At 31.6% G+C, this 13,490-nt stretch overlaps 1 protein-coding gene across 2 annotated transcripts; it reads right to left on the bottom strand.

Annotated features, from left to right (window-relative positions):
* On the bottom strand, positions 1-8,055 carry LOC114167654 (probable starch synthase 4, chloroplastic/amyloplastic). 2 transcript variants are annotated; one of them, XM_028052769.1, is made up of 20 exons: positions 7,848-8,055; positions 7,601-7,636; positions 7,449-7,482; positions 7,257-7,326; positions 7,048-7,176; positions 6,086-6,290; positions 5,505-5,639; positions 5,205-5,309; positions 4,933-5,031; positions 3,553-3,682; positions 3,055-3,105; positions 2,781-2,891; positions 2,512-2,615; positions 2,112-2,280; positions 1,615-1,701; positions 1,229-1,300; positions 869-982; positions 634-695; positions 435-549; positions 1-332 (listed from the first exon to the last, which is right to left on the bottom strand). In XM_028052769.1, exons 1-20 carry the CDS (start codon positions 7,940-7,942, stop codon positions 213-215), a joined length of 2,043 nt encoding a protein of 680 aa, XP_027908570.1. In that variant the 5' UTR covers positions 7,943-8,055; the 3' UTR covers positions 1-212. The 2 variants fall into 2 exon arrangements, with proteins under 2 accessions (XP_027908570.1, XP_027908578.1); XM_028052777.1 differs by lacking the exons at positions 7,257-7,326; positions 7,449-7,482; positions 7,601-7,636; positions 7,848-8,055 and having other exon boundaries at positions 7,041-7,176.
* Between the last annotated feature and the right edge of the window lie 5,435 nt (positions 8,056-13,490).

The following is a 13,490-nucleotide window of genomic DNA, read 5'->3' as shown; positions in this document are numbered from 1 at the left end:
TTTCAAAACTCACTCAATTTATTCAACCCAGATTTCATTATTCTGCCCCTTAACAGGGTAATATTATGCTTCCATTCCAACCCCTTCATCACTCTCATTGTGACGGATTTTCTTTTCTCACCCTATACCCTAATTCATTATTGACCTACAATAATGAATACTATTCTGCCATATCTCAAGTTACTAAACAAAAAAAAATGTTTACATATACTTCACATATTCTTTATAGCAGAGTAAGCTGCAAAATGAAGATCGTAGCATTCACCATCCCATGATAAGTCATGTGCCATTGCTTGCATTATTTTTCGTTTCCACACTGCAGGATTAGTCCTCTACAGAAAAATGAAAGCAATTTAATGGATCATAACTACATGGATTGTTATTTTCCAGAAATAGTAAAACTTACTAAGGAGAAACCACTAGAAACTACATACAATTTCATCAACAGCAAGGCTGAGAGACATGTTTATAAAGCTAGAGTTGATCAATTTTGAGTACATGGTAGCCTCATGGTCTTGGTTTATGAAGTTCCTTTCAAAAGGTATCACCCTTGCAGATAGATACAAATGAAATGAGTGTTAAACAAGAATGGAGAAAAGATTTCATCTATCACAGGTTATATTTATGGATTACCTGTTTGTGCTTGCATCAGAGGTAAGTGCTATTGGAGCTGCTCCATACCTTAATGCTATGAGCTACACATTCAGGTTACAAAAAATTGTAAGAATCAGTTTATACAAAACACTCTCCACCCGAAACCAAATTTGCTTACAGATTGCATTATTTAATTTCATACTGCATGTTTTACTTGAGGTGCTACAGCAGTGGAGAAAAAAAAAATCACCACTAAAGTTGATGGTGGTCTTACAGGGATTTCGTCAGTAGGATCAACCAAAGATTGGCACAAGATGATGTCGGATCCAGCAAAGACTAAATGCAACAGAGCTTCATCGTAAGTAGGAAAAAGTTTAAGATTATCATCCTGAACATTTTGAATGGAATGGCAAATCATTAGTAGCAGAAAAGGAAAAAAGTATTATTAACTTTATCACATAGATAAACATGTTACTGAAACAATTTTCCTAAAATAATATCATTCCCAATAAATGCATTACTTTTTTATGTTCCACACACAAACATTGATTTACTATATTTGTAAACTTGCAATAAAAAGCAATTAGCTACAAGGAATTATAAAAAATAAAAACAAGACAGCGTGGGGAACTACCTTGAGTTCCTTCTGAAGTGATTCAAGGGTCTGATTCACGACTGATCTTTCACTGGTCCCCAAAAATACGAACTGCAAGAATAATTATTCCAAACTAATTAAAACAGCAAATTCTGAAACAAGAATTTTCCATAGCCTGATTCGTTTCATAGAAGGTTGAATTGCATAAGGTTTATTAGTTTATCTTCAATATGAAAACACAAGGAACAACAGAGATTGTTTCTCCTGTAAGAAACAGACAAAAATTCATAGGCATACTGCTATGTTTGGAGCTTCCTTTTCAATATCAGTTAATGAAAAAATCTTAGAAACAATGAGAATGTACTTTTTTGAAAAATAAAAAATAAAAAAAACATGAAAAGTATAAAGTCCACGGAGATGGCAACCTGGACATCCTGTTGCTTGGCATTCAAGATAACTTCCTTCAGCCTTTTCACATCCGGGTCTCGTCCTTCCGGAAAAATGAATCCAACCTGTTAAATTTAAACTGTGAGCAGAAAAACCAAGAAAAACCACATGTACCTAATTTGTAACATTGTATACCAGTTTTCACCAAATCAAAATAAATTAAGTAAATAAACGAATAATTTCAACAAGAATGATGAAGAAATCTCCAAGAACAAGCAAAGGGAAGGGACAGGCAAAAGCTGTTCACTTTTCCATATTGTTGAAGTACTTCTTTTTAACAAAATAAAAAGATGTTTGCAGTTCACTTAACCCCGGTAGTATTTCAAATTTGTTTGTCATTAAGCTTGTCTTGAACATCATTTAATCTCTATTACAGAGTTATCACATTCACACTGTTTGTACTATGTCACAAATTTTTCTCCTTGGATATATTTACAGTGGCACATAAATAAATAAGAAGGGGTGACCCACTTACAAGAATACTAGAAGAATGTTCAGATAACCCCAGCTGCTGCAGCAATGAAACTTTGCAAACAGCTTTTCCATTGATATTTTCAGCATTGAAATTTTCTGGAAGAAGATAGTCTATTGAAGGATCCCAAGTTGATCTGTCTAATCCATAAGGAGCAATGACCAACTTGTCCCTGCAACCAAATGTAATTTTCCTTGTTGAATACAATGAGAAAGACAGAGGTGAAAACACATTATCAAACTACAGAAGGGGCACTAATTTTAAAAAACTAACCAATATATTTATCAACCAGATCATTCACTATGTTAACTATTTCAAGATAATATTGATTTGCAAGGAAGAAAAAATAACACCTCATCAAACACTAAACAAGATTGAAATTATGCTATGACAGCATACTTACCTATGCTCATTTAAAGTAGGTTCCAGACTCAGATTACGAATAACTATGTGCTTTGGATAGATAGAAGACATTATTACAACTTTATTTGAATAGATAATTCCACCCTGTAAATTTCATAGAAAACTCAATGTTGTTCGGTCATAAGAAAATACAGTCTTCAAAAAGAAAAGAGAGATTGTGGCACACAATATGTTATTCAATGATTAAATATCACAGTTTGAGGGATATAACACAAAAAACGAAGTCAAGTGTTTATATGACTAGCACACCTTTAAAATATTGACAAGTTGTGTGTTAGTGTTGTCTTGTAAACGATCAGGGCGATGAAGTCTTAAAGGATCAAGCCCGCATAAGGCTAATTTATCTGGTTGCTCAATACCCTACGTACACAGCACATCCAATAATTGCAAGACTGACAAGACCAAATGTAATATCCATAACAAACGATATGTAATTTTTCTTGAAAATTTCTGCTGAAAGAAATGTCAAGCTCAGAAATTCAACACAAAGTGCATATCCAGCAGGCCAAGATCGGTGACTAACCTGTGAATTGAAGCCATGGCATGTAAATAATATTTTGGTTCCTCCAAGTCCCTAAACAAAACAAATCATTAAGAACATTACAGAGGATCCTTTTCTATGTAAAGAACCAGAAACAAAATGAATAAGTCTCCATAAAAGATTATGCAACAAAGCAATATATTATTCCATAATTAAATCACTCTCGTACATAGCAAGAAAACCTATGCACATTTTTTTAAAAAGAGAAAACAATTTAAGGGTCAGAAAGGATAAAGATGATTATAACACAAGACACAGTGCAGTTTCCAATCAGCCACAGGATAGAGGAAGTAGAGATATGCTCTCCACTTCCTAAGGGAAAAAGAAAGGGATCACTTGAAACAAAACTACAAAAGTTTGCTCATCATTGAATTTTACAAGGCTCCACTACATTAATTGTTTTCCTGAAAATCTGTCCTAATTTACACTAAATCACAGAATTACTGTAGTTCAAAAGAGCACAAAATTAAGAATAGACACCTGTTGAACAAATATATCCCAGAAAAGGGGCCCAACTATGGCAGTCTCCCAATTATGAAGATGTAATACATCAGGCTGCTTCCCACATTTTACAATATAATCCAATGATGCTCGACAAAAGTAGGAGAACCTGATGGTGAAGAAATCATATTAAGATTATTGACAATTAAGTATACCAGAGTAAAAGGAAAATGTTGTCGCATGCAATTACGTGTAGATTAGAGTATTCCCTAGTTTTAATCGGGATTAGTTTTCTTAATTCCTCTTTTATTATTATGCACAAATTTGCAGCTTAAAATCTTCAGAGTAGCATTTATTCCATCTGATTTTCATAGCTATATGTGTGTTATACCGACTGCTGTACATTTTTCATAAAAATAACACACAATTCAGTTCTCTTTCAAGAGAAAACTTAATTAGATCAGATTTTACTTTCCTGTCACCTATAACAAGAAACTAAGACGCATATGAGATAGCAATTATCAGAGTATCTCTTTTATTTCACTCTTTGAAGATAGTTTGAGTGCACAAAGAGTCAGTCATGACAAGTTATAAAGGGAGTATGTTGGTATGCAAAAACTATAAAACACTTCTCCTTTACCCTTTATTTGGATAGGAAAATTTACAATTTCCAGGAAATTCAAAAACACTGAATTTGTATTGCTTTTATTTCAGATTGTTTGACTCTAATTGAAAAACAACAATGACCATATGAAAAAAAAAAAAAATAAACCTTTGGCAATGATGACCAAAAAATAACTATAAACCCATTTAACCTAAATAAACCCATCGTCGACGAAAAAACCATGTCAACTTGACAATGCTCCAATTGAGTCGAAGAAAGAACATGAAAAAAAGAGACATGGATTTCAAAGAAGAAAGAGTATTGCGAATTTCAAATTCTTACTTTCTTTAGGTAGAATTTGAAATACTCTACTTTTAAGTAATCAAATTAGTCTTATAAATTCCTAGAACTTCAATTTCTTCTATAATTTCCTATCCAAACAATATATTTTGTCATAAAACATTTCAAATTTTCTGTGAAAGTGAATTACCCTCTAAAAATCATCCATCAAAACACTACTGGAGTTCTATTCTATTCTTTTGAGCTTTACAGTTTGTGAATTAACTCATCTGTGGTTCTCTTGCAACAGTAGTGGCACTTGAACTATATAGTCAAACCGAAAAACTTGCATGCAAAAAATACATCCAGCTTTCTAGTCTGGATTTTTCATTATCAATTTCCCCATGAAACAAAACACTTCAAAATTATCTGATGGGCTTCTTATATGAACTTCAAAGTGCAAATTTTTCTTTGCTTTTAAACAATAACAAATGGAAACTAGATGAACCAATCAATACAAATATCATTTCACTCACCTTTCAAAATCATCTGGATAGCCATATATCATCTCGCGATTGAAAAATGATGAAAAGTACTTTGGCTCAATCAAAGTGACTCCAATGCCATAAACAACACTGTCACATGCTAAGAGTAAGTATAGAATACACGAAAATCAGCAGATTTTAAACAAGGAAAATTTTTTGAAATAGTACTTCTACTATACTTAATAAGAAGCAGTAAAATTATTTGACATTCATTTTATATGGAGACTTGCAGTAAATAAATAGACAAAGAAAGCCAAACTAACCCAGTCCAAATTCTATTTCCATGCAATTGACCATTAAAATATGAGTAAGCCTCTACATTAACTTCACGCAATCCTTGCACTTCATTGAGGTTTAAACTTGCATACCTACATGGAATTAGATACAGCCAAATTCAGAAATTATAAACATCAAGGAACTATTAACTAGACTAATTTAGCCATATAAAATAGACATCAAATGTATAGATACAAAGCACAAAATAGACTCCAAAGTTCCATGCTCATATTAATTGGATGAATAACATAAATAGCAAACAAAATAGAAGGAAGTATGTATCTTACTTTGGCAATATAACCTCCACCAAGTGACCCTTTCTTTGAAGTGCACGAGATATGCCAGTCACATATGAAGCTACCGATCCTCTAGGGACCATTGGCGTCATTTCTGTGCAAATGTGAACAATATGAAAACCATTCCTGAATGAAATTGATACAATAAAGGACAATCAGATTTTAAAAACTTCACCTGAGAAAGGAAAAGTAAAAAAGGGAAATAGTACCTAATTATTAGCCTTATTAAACAAAACAAAAAAAACTAACATGAAAAAGATCCAGAATATTTTAATGATCAATTATAATTCCAGCAAAAACCCTAGTTGACTCAATATCCTATTAAATACATGTTTAAGTACTTATACATTTGCTCATTTATAGGCTTATGCCTCTCTTCATGCTCTGTTACTTCTCTCAGTAATTTGGGTATGCTACACGCTGTGTGCCATTACCACAGTAAAATAAAATTGCTGAGAATTTTGAAATGTTTCCAGATGTTTCAGTTGGCAGATAAGGCAACAAAAATAGGATAACCCATTGACTGCTGTAATTATGAAGGAGGAAGATAACCAAATGCAGCCAGGATTTACTTTTTGTGTCCATGTGAAAAGTGACGAAGTTGTCCTAGAAGTTCGGGATCTTTTTTGCGTGAGATGACATTAAAAACATCCGCCAGACTCACTTTGTGGTTAATCACCAAACCTCTTAATTCAGATGCTTCTCCAGGGCTAATCATGCTGCTAAGGACCATGGCATCTATCCGAAGCAGCAACTCTGAACAAGTTGATAAGTTATCTGGGTTACAAACAGAAACATAAAGTTCAATTAATCATCCAGAGCTTCAAAGACAAATCTATTGTTGATAAATTGTATCAATAATAGATATTTTTATCATAGATTTGAAAAACTGTATACAATTCAACAATGTTAGCACAAATATCTGCAAGCCAAAATGTTAAGATTCAACAGCAAGCTGAGCACTTGAGTCTCATTATTAAGGGATTCTAGTGTGGGTTTACAAGGCCTTGTGTTCCCGAACTATGACAGATAGATTTTGTGGTGTGGTTCTCCAAAGGCTCTTACCATTTGGTATCAAAGCCATCCATTGCATCCCTTAGCTGCAAAGGAGTGACACAGGTGGTCACCGGCATTCCACTAGAACTAGTCAAAGGGAATGAGAGTTTTGCATGGACGCCAGGGCTGCAGAGCACGGTAAGAAGAAAGGATTCAATTGCAAAGTATGGGAATTTCTCCCACAATGAAAAGAATGGGAATTTCGAATGGGTTTTATAAGATCTTGACTTTCCAACTACATTATATATAGTAGACCTACGGGATAGGTGAAAAAAACTAGTCCTTTAAGCAAAGGGAAGAAACCAAATGCAATCAAACATGTGTGTGTGGTGGAATCATGTTTCAGTAGTACGACAGAAGATAACCTAGAGGCTGCCAACAACAAATGACATGCATTTATTTAACCAAAAGTATGCATTATGAGGTACTACAGAAGCACATGGTGATGCTATTAAACATTTAAACCATCACCTTTTACCTTTACCAGCACCAGCCTGCTTTTCTGCTTCCAATTTCTTTATCTTTTTGAGTAGCGAGTGCTTTTCTCTGTTGGTTTTCTCAAGTTCCTCAATGGCCCCAAGACGTTGTTCGTTCAAGTACAGTATGTCTACATAACGGGAAAATAAACCAGAAGTTATTTAACTCTCTTGTACAGAGCCCCAGGGTGAATAAGGTGAAAGAACTAACTATGTTGAGCTTCCTTGAACAATTGCCAAATATTATCTTGTTTCACATTCCGGCCATCATTGGATATTGTCTAACATAAAGTGGGGAAAACAGTAAGAACTAAGAAGGCAATGAAATCTATGCAGAAACAGATAACGAAGATTAAAGGGTACACGTGAAAAACACAACAATTTTGAAACAAAAGCAATATACCTGGGACATGTCCACATTTTTATTACCCTCTGACCTAAGATACAAATTCTCAAGTCAGTTCCGACTACACTGGTATATGAATCGGCTAACAAACATGGTAAAATGTTTATTTAAAATTGAAAAAAAAAACTTTAAAGAATAAAAGATGTTACTTGTGCTCATGAAAGCCAGTGACATCTCCATTATTCCTGAAAACACATAAGCCGTGCAAAGAGGTTAAGCATGAATAATCCCTGAGATGAATTATATAAATTTATGAATTATCAAAGCAAAAGGGACAAGTTTTCAGTGTTTGAAGCATCAAAGTTGGATTTTGAGGACACCCTAGTAAGAAAATCATAGTAAAACATAAAATATTGCGAAGATAGAGAGGGTGGGAAAGTGGAGTAAAAGTCTGACCTGAGGCAAGAAATAGGAGGGAATGCAATGGGTTTTGACACGGAAGGGAGTGGAAGACGAGGAATCGGTGGATGGAAGAAAAACAATGTCCCCATATTCTGATTCGAGATTGAGGTTCAGAGATGGAGGCAATGAGTGATATTGCGCCACTCACACCCGTGTCCATGATAATGTAACTGTGTCTCTCATCCAAATCATTGTTGCATTTTGAAACTACAACCGTAGACACAAAGACAATGTGCCAACTAGGAAACACGTGTCCACTCATGTACCGCCTTTGAATTTGATCGCCCCTTAATGTGTCGCTTAACATAAAGACTAATTACTTAAAGTACAATTCAATCATCAAGTCTGAACTAAAGAGTGAACTGACTGGTACAGCATCACTTACCTCTCTCTCAATTTGCTATGTCAATGGAAATTCTTCTGCTAAATTTTGGACAATGTTATCATATCTATTTGTGAATTAGTATTAGTTATTTATTTAAAATTATTTTTAATTATTAAATATGTATTAATAATTCATCATAAAGTTAAAGTTTGATGATATATTTTAACTAAGATCATATTCTTTTAAACAGATTTAAACAGATTTAATGCTTGAAAGAAATAAGCGAATTTAAAGGCTTTCTCCTCTTTTTTTAATTGATTTTCGGGTGAGAAAAGGAGTGGAAATGTAGATCAATTCTTTTGCATGTTCCATCATGTAAAGAGAATAGCGGTTGAAGGTTATGCTTTTAAAAAGATACACTGATTTAAAAGATAAAAAATATTTTTAAATTAAATATTAATTATGTCAATAAAAAATAACTTTTTCTTTACAATAATCATTAATATCTAAATATTTAATTTTTCTTTTCAAAAAATAAAGGAATTATTTAAAATTATTTTTTTTTCAAATTTAATAAATAATAATGTTACAAAAATTAACTCATCTAAAATTTATTTCATATTTTAACAACAAAGGACAATTCAGTTAATTTTATTTTTTATCTATTAAATTTTGTTATCTATCACTTCAATTAAACCACTCGCAAATTTCACTCCTTAATCCACTCAAAGATCATCTACAAATCTTTTAAAAAAACAACACTAATTTTATTCTCTAATTCTTTCAATCTCTTCCCCTCCCTCTTTCCCAAATCAATTTATTCAAAAACACACACATGATGTTGTGTTTGGATTGTGGTGTGGATTTGACGAAATGGATTTGCGTTGATTTGAATTGATTTGTAGATAAAGATGAGTGTGTTTGGACTAAAAGAAATACATTATGATTTAAGTGGAAAGTTTGTGAGAAGTTGTATATGATTTGATTAATAAAATTTAATAAATTTTTATTTTTACTAAACTAAATTATATGATTACTACTTTACCAATAATAATAAATATAATGTAAATAAGAAAAATAATGTTAAAATAAAAATAAAATTATTATTTAAAATAATATAGCTTATTAATAACATCATTAATAACTTGAAATAATTTATTAATATTTTCAATAATAACTTGAAATAATTTATAATATACTATTTAATTTAACAAACAAAAATATCTCTACTTTTATTTAAATTTATTTCTTTTTATATAATTAATTCATTTTAAAAAATTACATATAACATATTACAAAACCATAATATTTTATTTTGTGTTTCTTACTAATACTAATAATAATAATATTATTATTATTAATTAAAAAATAAAAATTGTATATATATATATAATAACTGAATAATATATAAGAAACGAATTAATGTTATATATATAAATATTAAATGAATCAATTAGTTTGATTCGTTTTTTATATATATTATGTTACAATAATATTTAAGTTATTATTTAAATTTATAAAATTGTAATTGGTTATTTCTATTTTGTTGTTCTTTTAATTATATTATTATTATTATTATTATGTAAATAATAATAATTATTTTATATTTTATTATATTATATTATATTATTATTTATATTTATTGATATTATATGAATTAAATTTATTGAATTGTGTATAAAGAAGAAATATGGTAATTAAAAATTTTTCATTAATATTTTATTATATTTCAGTAATTTTCTTTGCAAATCTTTGTTATTTTGTGAAAAAAATTAACAAAATAAGTTCTACATTGTTTTTGTTATGAATTAATGGTCGTCCATTGATTTATACAATTACTCATATGATTGATAATCATATTATTCATTACTCTTTATGATGTAATATTTTGTATTTACTATTTGATTTTATATCCTTTCTGGGTTACCATATTGTACCTATAAATAGGACTCGTCCTATCAGTAATGAGACACACATAAAAACAGAAGTTGCTCCCTACTCTCTCATTCTCTATTCTTCCTCTCCTTTGTCTCTCTTATTACCTTTATTTTATAACACGTTATCAGCACGAGGGTTATCCAACTGAGCGTGAAGGCATATTTTTTTTTTTTCTCCCTAAGAACAACGCTCTATATTCCTTAACCGAGGTTCTTTCTAATCTTTTTCTCATTCACAAACTTTATCTCATTTTCTTTTTTTTGTGTAATGATAATTGTTTGATTTATTTTTCTCTGTCATATTATTATTATTATTATTATTTGATTTTAATAATTTCATACATGAAATTTGATTATATTAATATTTTATGTGCTAGTTTTAAACACGCGAAACGTTGCAAAATTCTCTGTCATAATATTTTTATTATGACGATGATTATTATTAATATTATTATTTTGATGATGATGATTATTATTAATATTATTATTTTATGTGTTAGTTTTAAACACGCGAAACGTTGCAAAATTTGGATTTGTGACCCTTGATATTGTAAGGAAGAATTCCTTATATTGGATTTTAAATGTTGAAATATATTTAGATGCAATGGATATTGGGATACCATTAAATAAAGAAATAAAGCAACTAATTTGCTCATAACAAAAATATTGTGAAAAGAGACTTCACAAATATTGTGAATTTATTTCATGCCTATGCATGGCTGGCTGGACAAAGCAATAAAGCTTTTGATGAAAAATCATGAGATCCGCCTAATCTGCTCCATTCCCAGAAGTGAATGGAGCAATCAATATTATGAATTGATTTCATGCCTTCTTGTGGCTGAACAAAATAATGAGCTCTTGATGAAAAATCATGAGGCCCGACCAACTGGTTCTGCTCCATTCCCAGAAGTGAATGCAGCAACATCTGATCCATATAATCATGGACGAGGTCAAGACCATAATAATAATCGTGGTCGTAATTTTGGCCGTGGTCGTAGCCATGGTCGTGGTCGTGGTCGTGCTATTAATCATGGTCGTTGACATGGTTATAAAGGAAATTTTCAAAGAGAAACTTCATCAACAGAAGTGGAACAAGAATGCGAAAAAGGAAAAAGAAAGGGGTGAAAATAATGGCAAAAAGGCTGAAAATATATGTTACCGTTGTGGTAGTAAAGGTCATTGGACCCGTGCCTGTTATACACCAAAGCATCTTGTTGAACTCTACCAAGAATCACTTAAAAAGAAGAATGTAGAAACACACTTTGCTTATGAAGATGGTGATTCTGATTATGGTCATATGGATACTACTCATCTTGATATTGGTGATTTCTTTTCTAAACCCGATGGAAGCATTGATCACCTTATTGGTGATGGGAGTGTTAGAAAATAGTTTTATTTTATGATTAATTTTTAAGACAATGTTTTATATTTAATTCATGTTGCTTTTATATGTACAAGTTTTTATGTTTTTATGAATAAAATCCTCTATTTTATTTTTTTTTTCTTTCTCTCCTCTTACAAAGTAATCTCTAATATTGATATTTATGTTTATATGAAGAATGAATATTGGCATTAACACCAATGATGAGGATCTGTGCCTTGCTGATAGTGCAACAACTCATACAATTCTCAAGAGTAATAAATTTTTCTCTACTTTGGTAATGCGAGAAGTCAATGTTAGTACTATTTCTGGTACTACAAATATAATTGAAGGCTCTGGAAGAGCTACAGTACTTCTGCCAAGAGGTACAAGATTGCATATTAAAAATGCATTTTATTCTCCTAAGTCCAATAGAAACTTATTAAGTTTCAAGGATATTCGTCTAAATGGATATCATATTGAGACAAATAATGAAGGAGATGTTGAATATCTTTATATCACTCAAATTGAGTCAAATAAAAAATGTGTATTGGAGAAATTATCAGCCTTCTCTTATGGCTTGTACTACACATATATTAATGCGATTGAGACGCATGTTATTGTAAGCCAGAAGCTTACAAATAAGAATGAATTTCTTGTTTGGCATGATCGGTTGGGTCATCCTAGATATATCATGATGCGAAAAATAGCTGAAAAACTCATGTGGACATCCACTTAAAAGTCAAAAGCTTCTTCAGTCCAATGATTTCTCATGTACTGCATGTTCGCAGGGAAAATTGATAATAAGACCATCACCAGAAAAAATTAGAAATGAGTCAATCTCATTTTTAGAACGAATACAAGGTGATATTTGTGGTCCAATACACCCACCATGTGGATCATTTAGATATTTCATGGTATTAATTGATGCGTCCACTAGATGGTCACATATTTGTTTACTATCAACTCGAAATCAAGCATTTGCTAAGTTATTAGCACAATTGATCAAGTTAAGAGCCCACTTCCCAGATTATCCAATTAAGAAAATTCGTCTTGATAATGCTGGTGAATTTACATCTCATGCTTTTAATGAGTATTGTATGTCAATTGGAATTGAAGTTGAACATCCAGTAGCACATGTTCATACTCAAAATGGACTTGCAGAATCATTGATAAAACGTCTAAAATTGATTGCACGACCTTTACTTATGAAAGCTAATCTTCCAATGACTACTTGGGGATATGCAATTCTGCATGCTGCAGTATTGATTCGCATCAGACCAACAAGTTATCACAAATACTCTCCTTTACAGTTGGTTTTTGGTCAACAACCAAATATTTCTCATTTAAGAATTTTTGGGTGTGCTGTATATGTCCCAATTTCCCCACCAAAAAGGACTATGATGGGTCCTCAAAGACGTTTGGGAATATATGTTGGATATGATTCTCCATCGATAATAAAATATCTTGAACCATCAACAGGTGACTTATTTACAGCTCGATTTGCTGATAGTCATTTTGATGAATCAATTTTTCCAACGTTAGGGGGAGAAAGAAAGAAACTGGAAAAAGATATTGGTTGGAATGAATTATCATTATCTCATCTTGATCCTCGTACAAAAGAGTGTGAACTAGAAGTTCAACGGATAATTCATTTACAAAAATTGGCCAACCAATTACCAGATGCTTTTACTGACACAAAAAGGGTAACTAAGTCGCATATACCCGCTGCTAATACTCCAATCAGAATTGATATTCCTGTTGGACAATCTAATATAGCAAATGAATCTCAAACACGCCTAAAGCGTGGTAGGCCTTTGGGTTCCAAAGATAAAAATCCTCGTGTGAGAAAAAGGGAAAAAAGGCAAGATGGCCTAATCGAGGGGGTAAAAGTCCCAAAAGATTCTTTTGACATAATCAATGATTCGGTTCCAGAAGAACCTCAGGTACCTGAAATTGTTGAAAATGATGAGATCTCAATAAATTATGTCATGAATCATAAAATATGGAATCGA

The sequence above is a fragment of the Vigna unguiculata genome, chromosome 2 (assembly GCF_004118075.2).
Source record: "Vigna unguiculata cultivar IT97K-499-35 chromosome 2, ASM411807v1, whole genome shotgun sequence".
In the NCBI taxonomy this organism is placed as follows: domain Eukaryota; kingdom Viridiplantae; phylum Streptophyta; class Magnoliopsida; order Fabales; family Fabaceae; genus Vigna; species Vigna unguiculata.
This window is presented reverse-complemented; position numbering and strand designations above follow the sequence as displayed.